Source organism: Saccopteryx leptura, chromosome 4, assembly GCF_036850995.1.
Source record: "Saccopteryx leptura isolate mSacLep1 chromosome 4, mSacLep1_pri_phased_curated, whole genome shotgun sequence".
NCBI classification, from domain to species: domain Eukaryota; kingdom Metazoa; phylum Chordata; class Mammalia; order Chiroptera; family Emballonuridae; genus Saccopteryx; species Saccopteryx leptura.
The window spans coordinates 48,399,751-48,414,037 of record NC_089506.1 but is presented as its reverse complement, the minus strand read 5'-3'; the positions used below and the strand labels follow the sequence as shown (position 1 = coordinate 48,414,037).

Sequence of the window (14,287 nt, the reverse complement as noted above, 5' to 3'; positions counted from 1 at the left end):
CCGTGAGAAAACTAATGAATGGCAGGTGATGTCACAGAGCTTGCATGATAGGCTCAGTATCTTAGGGTAGTTTTTACCTTTTCAAATTTTACAAATCAGTAATTACATAGATTTGACATAACTCAACTTTATGTAAGAGTATAGGATGTGTTTTTACCCACCTGTCTTTTTGAAATTTGACTTTCTGGAATAAATTAACAACTCTATTTAAATCTTTAGATCCTTTAAAGTCTTTAGAATTTTAAGATCCTATAAAATATAAAATTCTGACTACCATAGTTAAAATTGTGGGGTTTATTTAGGAAATAGTATTGTTTCTGAAGTAGACTTATATTGAAGTTGACTTATTTATTAAAACGTCTTATTTCTCAAGAGGGTTTTTCCCCCATTTTTTCGGGTATACTTTTTGTGTAGTTGCAATAAATAAACCATTAAAATTTTTTTCACTCGTTTTTACATTTGTATTGTTAAAATGAACTTTAGGTATTTTGTTTGTTAGTGAAACATATAATTAAAAATACATAAAATATTATAGATTGATTTAAATAGAATTTTATTTTTTTTATTTTTATTTTTTTTAATATTTATTTATTTATTTATTTTTTTGTATTTTTCTGAAGCTGGAAACAGGGAGAGACAGTCAGACAGACTCCCGCATGCGCCCGACCGGGATCCACCCGGCACGCCCACCAGGGGCGATGCTCTGCCCACCAGGGGGCGATGCTCTGCCCCTCCGGGGCGTCGCTGTGTTGCGACCAGAGCCATAGAATTTTATTTTTAGATGAATACATATCTGTTCAGAAAAATGGCCTGCAAATTAATTTTCAAACTGACTATTGAAAGTATTAAAATATACTAAATGTATACACAGATGTATTGAATATATAAAACGCAAGCTACAAGTTGACTAATGTAATAACCAGACAAATCTTTCATGAATCATCAAGGTGTTTTTTACTGCTCATTTGTATAAGGTACATGTAAATAAGCAAAAATCATATAGAAAAGTAAGTTTTTTAGTATAAGAACTCTTTGTTTCTATGTTATGTTATTCAGCGTGTCGGCCTTGGAAACTACAGAAAATTAGGGACCAAGGAGACATCTTGCCTAATCTTCCACTGTCCTAGCTGTTTTATTTCGATTCTTTTAAATTCTTTATGCTCATTTTTGTTGATTTCAAATAGCTCTTTACTGTGATAGTGAAATGTAGGATAAAAGTCTGAAATCCCTTGATTTTAATATTTATTTACTTCGAAAAATCTTATTTGACATAATATAAATGGAACCATTGTGAAATTTTGAAAGATATTATGGCAAATCTGTTATGAAATATTTTAATTTTTAATGGGATGAATTGATTGGTAGGTTGGTCTATATATCTCTATAAATCTTTCTGTTTGTTTGCTTTTAGCTCATCACATACGGTTCTGATAGAACTGAAGCGCTGAAGAGAATGGAAGACGCACTGGACAATTATGTTATTCGAGGTAAAAACAAACATTCGAGGTCCTGTTATCCATCTAGTTCTAGAAAATAGCTTGAAGATTTACTGATAAGCAGATATGATACATTTGCTTCCTATGTGTTTACGTGGAATAAGAAAAGCTTGAATTAATTAAACTGACATACTAATTAAGAATAAATACTTCATTTTCTTTAGTAGTCCTATACTTTATACTTTACTTATTTATCTTAAATTATAAGTTTAATTACATAACTTAATATATGAACTTTCCCAGATGAACATTTAGTACTTTATCAGTATGTATTATGTGTAATACAATTCTGAAATCTTCAGAATAAAGTGCAGTTTGACAGTGTATTTGTTCTATTGTTGTCTTTGTTTTTCTGAAGTGTGAAACTTGAAAATGTGTGGAGATATAAAATATAGTGGCCTGCATTTGACTAACTTGAGGGTTGAAGGAATAGCTCTTTGCTTCTAGTAATTAGAGCGGATTATAGAATATTTTCTAGCAAATTCAATTTTGTTACTTGATGTATTGATACATACAGGATAGTTCTAATACCTAACAAAGTGTGATTCTATAAATGTTTCGAGTGTGTAGTGATAACTGAGTTCGGAGCAGCTGTTACATTTGAATAATTAAATGAAAGTTATACTTATTCCCCTTTAGGAGTAAATTGCCTTCTAAATGATATCAGCAACTTTCCATTTGTAATGAAATGATCATTTTACTTTAACCCAATGTAAGTTATCATCAACTTCAGAATAATGGACTTTATATCAAACTTAAAGTGTAAAATGGAAGCTCACTTTGAGTTATGAATGAATCATGTGGGAAAGATCATATATAAATAATATCGAAAGCCCATTTTAGGTCATTCTCGGTACTGGGTGCTGGATTATGAGCGTTCATTGCACCCTGTACTACTGCTTCTCCAAAGCATTAACCATAACTAATTAAAGAATTATAGTAGTTTTAGAATTAATTTCTAAATGTTGGATTATCCCATAAGAATATTAGGTACATGAGACAATGATGGTGTTTATCTTGTTTACTTGTGTATTACAAGTGTTTGGCAGTGCCTGACACATGGGATGTGATTAATATTTTGTTGAATGAATTAATGAAGGATTGAATGATGACTACACCTATTTCAAGGAGTTTCTGGTAAACCTGGTGTGGAAAATGCATAAAGTTAAGTATAATATAAATTGGTAGATGCCTTAATAGTGGCGTGAAAAAGTAGAGTGGGAATTCAAAGATGGAGAGGGTATCTTTGCTCACCTCCCACTTTTGGTCCTTTGAAAGTAACGTGAGTACTGTTTTAGGACTCCTAGGTGACTATTGAGAATGCCTCATTTAATTCTTCCTTCAAACAAATCCCCAGAGTGGTAGCATTTTAAAAAAGACTGTAAACTTACTGTGTAGGCAAAATAAGAGGGATGGCACACTCAGGCATCTTTAGAGTGTGACTTGCTATTATCTTGTGGAAAAACAGTCTGCATTAGATGTTAAAATAAAAGTACATACCTTTTGACCTGGCAATTCAATTTTTGGGAATGTTTCCTGTAGAGTTTAAAGACTGAATTTTGAGATGATGTTTACAAGTACATTTACAACAGCATTGTTTGTAGTAGCCTAGACTCTGACCCACTACCATGTCCACCAAATAGATAAATGATTGAATAACTTATCATTCACCTTCGCTATAAAGTACTAGGTAGTTATGACTTAAAGGCATGTCCATATGTGCTGTTAAAGTAAAAAAGCAATTTGCAGAGTGATGTGTAATGCATTTCATTTTTGGTAAACCACCTTCAGATCCTAAAATATCTTTAGTTGTGTTTGGATGAGCATATAGAAAGATGTGGTTGTATAGACATCAGATTGAAACATATACAAATATGTATATATGTATAATGAATATATCAAAAGATTTGTCAGAGAGGGTTTTTTCTTGATACATTGCTCCTAGACTTTATTTTAGGCATTTTCAAACCTAGAGAAATGTTGAATGAATAGTACATTGCACACCTGTACACTCTTCATCTAGATTAATTATTAAGCTTTTCTACATTTTGTTCTAATTTATTTATTTATTTATTTATATTTGAGAGGAGAGTAGGGGAGATAGCGAGGCAGACTTCCTCATGCACCCCAATTAGGATTTACCTGGCAACCCCTCTAGGGCTGATGCTTGAGTACCGAGCTATTTTTAGCATCTGAGGCTGACATGCTTGGACCAGCTGAGCTATCTTCAGTTCCTGGAGCCACACTCAAACCAATCAAGCCACTGGCTGCGGGAGGGGAAGAGGGAAAAACAGATGATTGTTTCTCCTGTGTACCCTGACCAGGAACTGAACCTGGGCTGGGCTGACACTCTGTCCACTGAGCCACTGACTAAGGCCTACATTTTCTTTTTCTCAATTTCTTCGCCTTCTCCTTCTTCCTCATCACTTTTCCTTTTCCCTTTCCTTTTCCCCTTTGCTCTTCTCTTTGTTTTTATCCTGAACTATTTAAAAGAAAGTTGCAGGTATAATGATACAGCACTCCTAAATACCTCAGCATGTATCTTAAGGGTAAAATCATGCTGCTACAAAATCACAACACAATTATCACACCAAAGGAAATTAACAGGAATCTCATAATACCATCTAATATACTGTCATTTCAAGTTTCCCCAGTTGTCCCCAGAGTATCTTTTTAAATTTTTTTAACCCCACCCACAATCTAGTTGGAGTTTATATGTTCTTTATGGTAATGTATCATTATTATCTTGCCCTCTTTGTATTTTGTTTCATTAGTATTTTAGATGAGTCCAGGGAAATTTTCTTAAAGAATTTCTCACATTCTTGATTGGAGTTTCAGTATTGTTCCACTGAATGTGCTTGTTAAATGAACTAGAAAGATGGGGGTTACAGTTGGAATGTGATTTATTTTGAATTGGTAGTTTTGAATGTGGTGCAGTTACTGAATGCTAGGTGACTTTTGGGTGTGACTGTCGGACTAGGTAGCAAAGTTGAAGACTAGAGTATTTAAAATAAGATCCTAAGACCTGAGTGGTGGGATCATCAACACAGGGTGACATGAACTAGGATCAGAAGGAAGGTCATAAGTCAGGTAACACATTCTGAGTGAATATTTTAGTTGTGACAAGGACATTGACAGATGACAGAATTGAAGATGATTTTATGACCAGATAAACCTTAAGAAAACATGTCTCGGCCCTAGCCATTTGGCTCAGTGGTAGAATGTTGGCCGGGTATGTGGAAGTCCCTGTCAGGGCACACAGGAGAAGCAACCATCTGCTTTTCCACTCCTCTTTCTCCTCTTCTCTGTTTCTCTTTCTTCCTCTTCCTCAGCTTTGGTTTGAGTGCATCAGCCCCGGGTGCTGAGGATGGTTCCATGGAGCCTCTGCCTCAGGTGCTAAAAATACCTTGATTAAGAGCATCGGCCTCAGATGGGCAGAGCATTGGCCCCAGATGGGGGTTGCTGGGTGGAGCCCAGTCAGGGTGCATGTGGTAGTCTGCCATTTCATTTACACCATTTTCTTTCATGTCCTTATTTTTCCTACTTCAGTATTGTTTTCATTTCCTAGGATGTGCTATCCTCTCTCTCCTGAAGACCTTCATAGTTAGACTATTGTCTAAATAGCTATAACAAAGAGAATAAAAAATACAATGACCTAAGAAAGATACAATTCAATTTCTCTCCCATATAAGAGTCCGGGAAGTATGTTGTCAGTGGCTATTAAGGTGCCTTTTTCATTCACAGCAAATGGTTTTTTATTTTGGGGTCTCAGGTAGCTGCTTTCATGCCCACCATCAGGCCTCAGCAGTGAGGTGGCAGGGACAAGGGAGTTCATGTTCACTTTTTTTTTTTTAATTCAGGGCATAACCTAGAAGGCACTCTCCATTTCTGCTCCCGACCTATTGGTGTTTAGTCATATAGTCATATCTAGCTGCTAAGAAGATGAGAAATATAGTTGATATCAATCAAGTGGCCATGTACTAAGCTATCAAGTAGCAATTCTTTTATTAGGGAAAGGAAGGGACACTCAATATTGGTGGACAACTCAGGAAATAAGAATACATTCATGCTCATTTGTGGAAAAACACACATACAGCAGACCAGAACTGGTAAGACGGTGTGCCCACCGGAGGTGTAGGGAGGACCTGGTGGAAATGATGGGGAGACATGAAACAAAATGCCTGGCATGAAGGGGAGAGACCGCTTTGATTGTGCACTTCTGACTTTCAGCTCTACAGTAATATTTCAAAATGAGTAAATAAAATTATTAGTGTTCTAGGGAAAAAACTCAAAAGTGGGATACAGATAGAAACAAATTGATAAAACTCTATGAATAACATATTCATGCTGAAGAAGAGAGAATAAAAGCTAACCTAAATAACTTTTAACAGTATTTTGACTGATTCACTTAAGCTAAAGACAAAATATGAAATATTAAATTCTACACTTCATCTTAGCCAAAAGGCTGAGAAGCGATACATTCTGTTTAGTAGGTTTGTTTTTTCTAGTTCATGGGTTAGCAGTTCTGAAGTAAGTTTATGTACATTCTGGGATTGAGGAAATAAATATATTTGTTTTAATAAGAAGAGCCAAGTTTATCACTGTCAGAGAAAGGAGTTACAGATGTGGGAATGGATAAGGGGGAAATGGACCCTATAGTGTTGAAATTGGAGGTATCAGTGTGAACTCTTAGTTTTTAACATAGATTGAAAAATAAATATACAAATGTATGTGGTGTGCCTGTTTGTGCATGTGCATGTATGTATGCACATACATAAATATCTATAGCTCAGAGTTCTTTAACTTTAGCACTACTGATACCTTGGGATAGACAATTCTTTATTGTGGGGGGCCTGTCCTTTGCATGGTAGGATATTTATCAACATCCTTGGCCACTACCCATTACACGACAGTAATATCTCCTCAGTTGTGACAACCAAATATTTCTAGGCATTGCTGTATGTGCCCTACAGGGCAAATCACCCTTGATTGAGAACCAGTGCTCTGCCTGGAGGTCATAGAAGCATTGACAGCCATAACAGTGAGCACACCAAGCACCTTGATCTTGTTTTCTAAATACTATTTACCCATTTATGGAATCAGTACTAATTAATGACATGGCTGATTTCAGGTACAGCATAAAGATGAGCCTGAAATATCTTGTATTAGAAATAATTGAGTTTGCAAAAATGATATGTCCAACATATACAAGAGCCAGCTTTACAAGGCTCCGTTGGTCAATCAGGGAAAATTTCAGCAAGAAAATAAATAATGCTAGCAATTTTCTAAAATCCATGGAATAAAATGAGGGTCCATGAGTTCTTATGAATATAAATAGGTAAGAAAAATAATTGAGGGAGGAAGCCCAGCTCTTCCCTACAGAAGATGTTTAACTAGTTATTGTAGAAAAATTACCACGTGTCAAACACCAAATAGTTTAGATAAGAATCATCAATAATGAATGCTAAAATTAGTGGGTGAAAATCTGTTAAGTATAATGGGAAACTAGTACCTTTAAAATGGAAACACCTAGCAACTTGTCCAAATGATCAAAGTGAGCATCACTGGGGATGGACAGATCAGCATCATGGGCCTCTTGATAAGGAGCGCTGAAAAGAGCACATTTCTGTGACGTTCTGTTCAAAAATGTATAGCGGGAATATAATCCGGAGAAAACATCAGAGAAACCAAATTGAAAGACAGAGTACAAACTAAAGGGCTTGTACTCTTCAAAAGTATCAAGGTCAAGAAACACAAATGTGGATCAACCTATCTAGATCAAAGGAAACTAAGGACACATGACAACTAAATGCAATGTGTCATCCTGGATTAGTTCCTGGACCAGAAAAAATGTTTTTTTCTTTAGTAGTAAGGGTCATAAATGGGACAATTTGTGGAATTCGAATAAGGCCCATAGATTAGATAATTATATTGTTATCAGTGTTAATTTTCAGATTTTGTCATTATACTGTGAGTGCATCAGAGACTTATCCTGGCTTTAGAAAATATACACTAAAGTATTTGGAGATTAAATGCATCTTGTCTGCAATTTACCTCAAATGTTTAAGAAAAAACCCAACTGTGTAGAGAGGGAAGGATGGAAAGTGAATAACAAAACAAATACATGTGATAAGATGTTAACATTTGGAGAAGCTGAGAAAAAGATATACAGTAATTCTTTGTATCCTGTTTTTTTAAGTTCTGTAATTTTGAAATTATTTCAAAATAAAAAGTTTTAAAAGTAGGTGAGGAGAAGCATGCATTGGCCTCTCTCCAAACCTAGGGTAAGGAAAAAAAAGAAAACAGATGCATTTGCAAGTTGTACTTATATATCATTTCTGAGTAATCCTAAAGGAGAGAGTGGTTTAAAAATATGTTAGCAAGGACAGAAACGGAAAGGCAATTTACTATCTAGTTTGTTGACTGTTTAGTTGTTTAAATAGGATGTTTTTCCTGAGATGATTGTGAACTTTTGTTAAAATAAAGACTCTTTAGAGCAAAAATATAAATTAGTCAAAGTTAATTTCTGTGTCCCCATGCAATAAGCAGTGGCGTTTGGCCTCTGTTTGATCCCCGCCGTGTGTGGAGCCAATGTCTGGCCAGTGTTTTGGAAGCAGCGGGCAGTCAGGAGAACGCTGCCCCCGGGGGTCCCCTCGACCGTGGGCTGGTCATGATTTCCCATACAAATGGGAGCTCGTGAACTTTGGCAGAGGTCATCCTCAATTCCCAGTCTAAAACTCAGAGTCGTAAGTTTTATGAGTATGTGATTAATAATATTGTTAAAATTATATACTGAGTCTCAGAGAACACCTCTACTATCTGCTTAATGTTTGAATAAGGATCGGTTTGAACAGCGTTGTCTTTCCTGGGACATGGAAAGGAAGTAAACTAAGTACAAAATGATGACTTTCAAATATATTTTATATTTTAAATATATATTTTAGATAAAATATCTTTGAATAGTTCAATAATTATTTTTCATTTATCTGATTTTTTGAGCTTTTAAATATTTTTTTTTTATTATTCCTGTTTGACTTTAGACTTAATTAATATACAGTAATTTTGGAAGCAGTGGAGACACCCAGATTTTGGTTGTCTGACATTAGCCATTGTTTTAGCTTATAGTTACTAGGAAAGAAAAGCACATAATGATTTGATTTTGCATAGTAATATTTTATGCAAAGAACATTAAAGAGAAAATGTTTTCATGTATTAGTTTTATTCCTGAAACATCATTAATCAAGGTAAAAGTGTACATTTTCATGCTGGATATTACTATTCAAGTAGAAAGATTTTAAAAGTCCATGCTTCATTTGTGTGCTTGAGTGGTTCTGTTCTTTGGTATCTAAAATGTAAATTAGTATTTGCTTTCAGTACATTTGAGTTACATTCTCTGAAATCAACACTTTTAAAACTTTGAATATGGAATAAAATACAACGTATCATTTATCCTATCAGACTGCATACATTTTAACTTTTTTGGGTGTCTTCAGTCACAAATTGATCATTGGGCATCAGGAAATGATCTTATTTTTGTTCAAATTATCATTATTTCTGAAAGCTGTGCTGTATTTTACTAAAGAGTCTGATGCCAACTATTTTGGCATTGGCCACACAGACAGCAAGAAAATTTACGTATATCAGCACGAAGCAGTAACAAGAAAGCCAGTCAGGTTAAATATGAAGTATGTAAAGTAAACAGTGTTATTTTTATTTAACTGGAGGAAGTAAGAATAAAAATCCTAAGTTAGATTGCCTAAGTTACTTACTATTAATCAAAAAAGTCATGAATCAAAACATTCTTAATTGTTAATCTGTACATAAGAACAGCTATTTTGGAAATGAAATTGCAGCTATATCTTGATTTGACTTTCATCCTTTCCTGTCCGTTGTACATGAATAATTTTTATTTTGCATTGTTCTGTTTCTCACTCTGATTTGGACATTTTTGCATGGATGTCCACTGCGTGATGACTCTCTTCTTCTGTATGTATGTGCTAATCTGCCTTCTTTTTGGAGCTCATCATTGCGACATCATCAGTCTATCTCAGAGGCATCTTAAATTTAAGGTACCTCAAATTTTTCCTCCTTACTTGTTTCTTTTTTGTAAGTGGCATCTTATATCTTTTTTTTTAAAACTATTCCAGTCTTTATTCAGTTGAGAGTCCTGGTCAGATAGTTGATCTGGCCTTTTTTTTTTTAATTTTAAATTTTATTTAGAAATTTTATTTATGTATTTATTTATTTATTTATTTTTGTATTTTTCTGAAGCTGGAAACGGGGAGAGACAGTCAGACAGACTCCCGCATGCGCCCGACCGGGATCCACCCGGCACGCCCACCAGGGGCGACGCTCTGCCCACCAGGGGCAACGCTCTGCCCACCAGGGGACGATGCTCTGCCCCTCCGGGGCATCGCTCTGTCGCGACCAGAGCCACTGTAGCGCCTGGGGCAGAGGCCACAGAGCCATCCCCAGCGCCCGGGCCATCTTTGCTCCAATGGAGCCTTGGCTGCGGGAGGGGAAGAGAGAGACAGAGAGGAAGGAGGGGGTGGGGGTGGAGAAGCAGATGGGCGCTTCTCCTATGTGCCCTGGCTGGGAATCGAACCCGGGTCCCCCCGCACGCCAGGCCGACGCTCTACCGCTGAGCCAACCGGCCAGGGCGGTTGAGTATTTTCAGAACTTTTGTTTTAAATTCTCTATCATTTAACTCCAAGATTTCCATGTGATTGAGATTTTTTTCTGGAGATTTTTCATTTTCTTCTCTGAACTATATCTCTGTTTTGTATAGCCATGGTATTTGATTTCTTCTTCCTTGATGTCATCTGAGAGTGGTATTGTTAAGAATCCTAACAAAAAAACAACTGTAGTCTATTCAGTATGTGGATCTTTCATGCACACCTTTGAGCTCAGCTGCAGTTTCTCCACTGCGTTATAGTTGTTTAATTTGTTGAAGTTGCAAGGGGAGAGATCAGGAGTATCTCTCACGCTGCCATTACTCTCACCAATCCACCTCCCCAATTCCTGGCATTCTTGACAGACATGTCACCTTGCCCTGTCTGCTTTTTAAATCTGCCTCAAGTCTGGCTACTTTTCTCCTTGAATTGTACACCCTAGCTGTGGTCTGAGGCCTTGTCATTTTTTATTATGTCTCCTGTAATTTTTAGCTAATGGTTTTTCTCATCTTCACTCTCACCCTTCCCCCAGCCCTTGTCCAGTAGAAACTTGAATGATTCCTGAACTGCACATATATAGTCATTTCTACCCTGTTTATACCCTTCTGGCTACTTTCAAGGTAAAGTAAAAACTTTGCATGTCCATCAGACCCTGAATGCCTCTGTTTGACTTTTTAGGCACACTGTTCTCTTTTTTGCCCATACATTTTGGCCATGGCATCTTTTCTAACATAGAAATACCTGGTGGTATCCATTTGCTTTTTACAGCAATGAAAATTCTTCCATAATTTAAGTTCCTCCCTGATATTACCCATGTTTGTGTCCTTCTGCATCTTTCTCTATTTTCATTCCCAGCCAGGAAAATTAGTGTAAGTTAGAAATACTTTCCTTTTCCTGGAACACCACACCTATCATTTCCTACACATATAAATCTCTTTGGCAAGCCAGCATCCTTTTCTTCTTCAAAAGGGCTTTAGTTTTGTCTGTTTGTAAAATATATGATGAAGGGATTTATTTCCCTTCTATAGCCTGACTGCTTTCAAGGAATCTTTTACTTTAAGTTCTTGCCTACCTATTTTGTACTTGTAAGTATCCTAGGACATTGCCTTTAATTGCTCTTTATTTTATCTATCCAAATATCACCTATAATATAGGAAGATGCCACATTTTATAATAACTTTTTAGGTTATTTGTTTCATCAGAAGGTTTTCATACCTTCTGATAATTTCCTAGTAATTAAATACATAATTACAAGGTCCTTAGAAATATTAGTTACTTAATATGGGCAAAATCATTAACCACAGAGCAAGCTCAGTGTAACTACATTTCTCCTGGGCATGTGTTATAGAAGATATTTATTTGACCGTTGTCTATATGTAATAACTTCTTCCATGGAGTATTTGAGTAGCTAAAGGAATAATATTAATATTTGAATTTTGGGACTATCCCCAAATGTTTGAAGAGGTTGAAAACTAGGTTTTATAAAATTTTAGGCACATTGTATCTTCTGAGTAAGGAATAAAGATGCTCAGAATTTTTAATATGATTGCCAGTATAGTCTGTTTTGAAGAAAAACATAGAAAAATGCCTAGAATGATATATTAGGTTGTTAACGTTGGTTGACTTAGAGATAAGAAGTCATAATGTAAAGATGTGTCCTTCATTCACATATACATTACAGTATACTTCAACCTCCTGTAACAAGATTCTTTTTATTTTTTTGAGACAGAGAGAAGGACAGGCAGACAGAAAGGGAGAAAGATGAGAAGCATCTGTTCTTTGTTGCAGCACCTTAGCTGTTCATTGACTATTTTCTCATATGTGCCTTGGCCAGGAGGCTACAGCAGATTGAGTGACCCCTTGCTCAAGCCAGCGACCTTGGGCTCAAGCTGGTGAGCCTTACTCAAACCAGATGAGCCCACGGTCAAGCTGGTGACCTCAGGGTTTTGAACCTGGGTCCTCCATGTCCCAGTCAGTGTGCCACCGCCTGGTAACGCCAAAGATTCTTAAATACAGTAGTATAAACAAGATGGAAATTTACTTACTTCCCATGTAACAATCTAGCTAGTGATGGGGCAAGTTAGTGTTTTCTCTGGTCATTCTAGGACACTGTCATGTGCACGCTCACGCAACACCCCCCCATCTTGTTTGCTTCACTTCATCTCCTCTGGCAGATCTGAGTTTCAGCTGTATCAGAAACTCATAGGAAGAGAGAAGGAAAGTAAGTCCAAGCAAATAGTTCTTTTATTCAAGTAAGTGAGACCATAGTTGGTTACACCACTTAAACTTTCAGTCTCTTGTCTAGGAATTAGTTTGTCATGTCTAGCTATAAGGTAGATAGGAGAGTAGAGTCTGTCTGGATGGTCTTTTGTTCAGCTAAGACTCTATTGTTCTGGAAAAAAATGAAAAGGAGATTTTTTTTTTAAGGGAAAACAGCAGTTTGACATTATATATACTTATATATTTAAAACAATTTTTCATATGTTTTATACTATTTTAATTAATTAATTAATTTTTATTGATTTTTTAGAGAGAGAGAAAAAAGAGAGAGGAGAGAAGTGGGAAGCATCCACTCATAGTAGTTGCTTCCTGTATGTGCCTTGACCAGGGAAGCCCAGGGTCTCTAACCGTGGACCTCAGTTCCAGGTGCTACTTTATCCACTGTGCCACCACAGGCCAGGCCTGCCATTTTAATTATTTTTTCTTTCTTTTTTATTTCCAAGTGAGAGGAGTTGAGATAGAGAGACAGACTCCCATATGCGCCCTGACTGGGATCCACCCGGCAGCCCCCATCTGGGGCCATGCTCACAACTGAGGGTTTTTAGCACCTGAGGCAGAGTCTCCATGGAGCCATCCTCAGTGCCCCCGTCAATGTGCTTGAACAAATTGAGCCATGGCTGAGGGAGGGGAAGAGAGTGAGAAAGAGAAGGCAGACGGGAGGGGTATAGAAGCAGATGATTGCTTCTCCTGTGTGCCCTGAGTGAGAATTGAACCTGGGACATCCACATACCAGGTGGAACTCTTCCATTGAGCCAACCAGCCATGACCACTATTTTAATTTATATTGTACTAAACTTTAAATAAATTATTCAGTCTCCTTGGATCATAGTTTTCTCATTTGCCTTATAATATATTTTTTAAATTTTCTCACTGGTTACTGAAAGTTCTCCAAAAGCCAGTCTATACTATTTGCTCTCATTTTTCTTCCTATGATATCTCATTGTGGCATGAGTAGTAGTTGTAGAAAAAAATGTTGAGAGGTGTAGGTTAGCTTGCTCAGAATACAACTTTGTTAAAACCTCATAGCAAATTTTGGCAAACATTTTCAGTAGAGAGCCAGAGATGAAATATTTAGACTTTGTAGATCACATGGTCTCTGTTGCAACTACTCAACTTTATTGTTGTAGCATGAAAACAACCATATGCAAACATTGCTGTGTTCCAGTAAAACTTTATTTACAAAAGTAGGTGGTAGGCCAATTTGACCTGCAGGCCATAGGTGGCTGAGATGTTGCATTATAGGATGGGTACACTGTCTAGATAGAAATATGTATCAACTTAGATTTGTGGAACTCACTTTTACAGAATATGAAATTAGAAGATAGGTAGGTAAGTAGGTAGGTCACTACTGGGGCTTAGGATGTAGTACAGCTTCTGTCTGATGTTCATTAAATAAATATTCTCTTCTCCATATTGATTCTCATATCAAAGGGTAGCTGATGATAATAATGAACCTTCTTGAGTGGCAGACATTGCACTGAGGATTATTGCTTTTGTAGCTCATAAGAATCATACAAAATAGGTTCTGTCAGTATCAATGAGGAACCTAAAGCTTCTATGAGAGCTTACGTAGCTTACCCAAGGTGAAAAGTAGACCAGGTACTTGAACTTGAGAGATTCTTTGCTTTCTTGATCATTGTGAAAGTAAGGTTTCTATAAGACTTGAATAACAAGGTAAGAATCAGTCTTTCTAGAAAGGTTTGTGTCACAGCATATGGCACAGAGCTATACAAAAGTGGTCTAAAGACATTGGAGGGAATTAACAGACTCGCTATTTTGCTTCAACTTCATTCAGCTCTATTACGTTCCAGATGCCCTGCTCCTCTTATAGAAGCCTGT

General features: G+C 36.5%; 1 protein-coding gene across 2 annotated transcripts in view; it reads left to right on the top strand.

The window, feature by feature from the left end:
* The window catches only part of PCCA (propionyl-CoA carboxylase subunit alpha), a 446,596-nt gene that overhangs the window by 241,318 nt on the left and 190,991 nt on the right, over window positions 1-14,287 (top strand). For both annotated transcript variants that reach the window (XM_066380610.1, XM_066380609.1), the window contains exon 16: window positions 1,412-1,487. In XM_066380610.1, coding sequence (XP_066236707.1) covers window positions 1,412-1,487 — 76 coding nt within the window. The remainder of the gene's footprint in view (window positions 1-1,411; window positions 1,488-14,287) is intronic.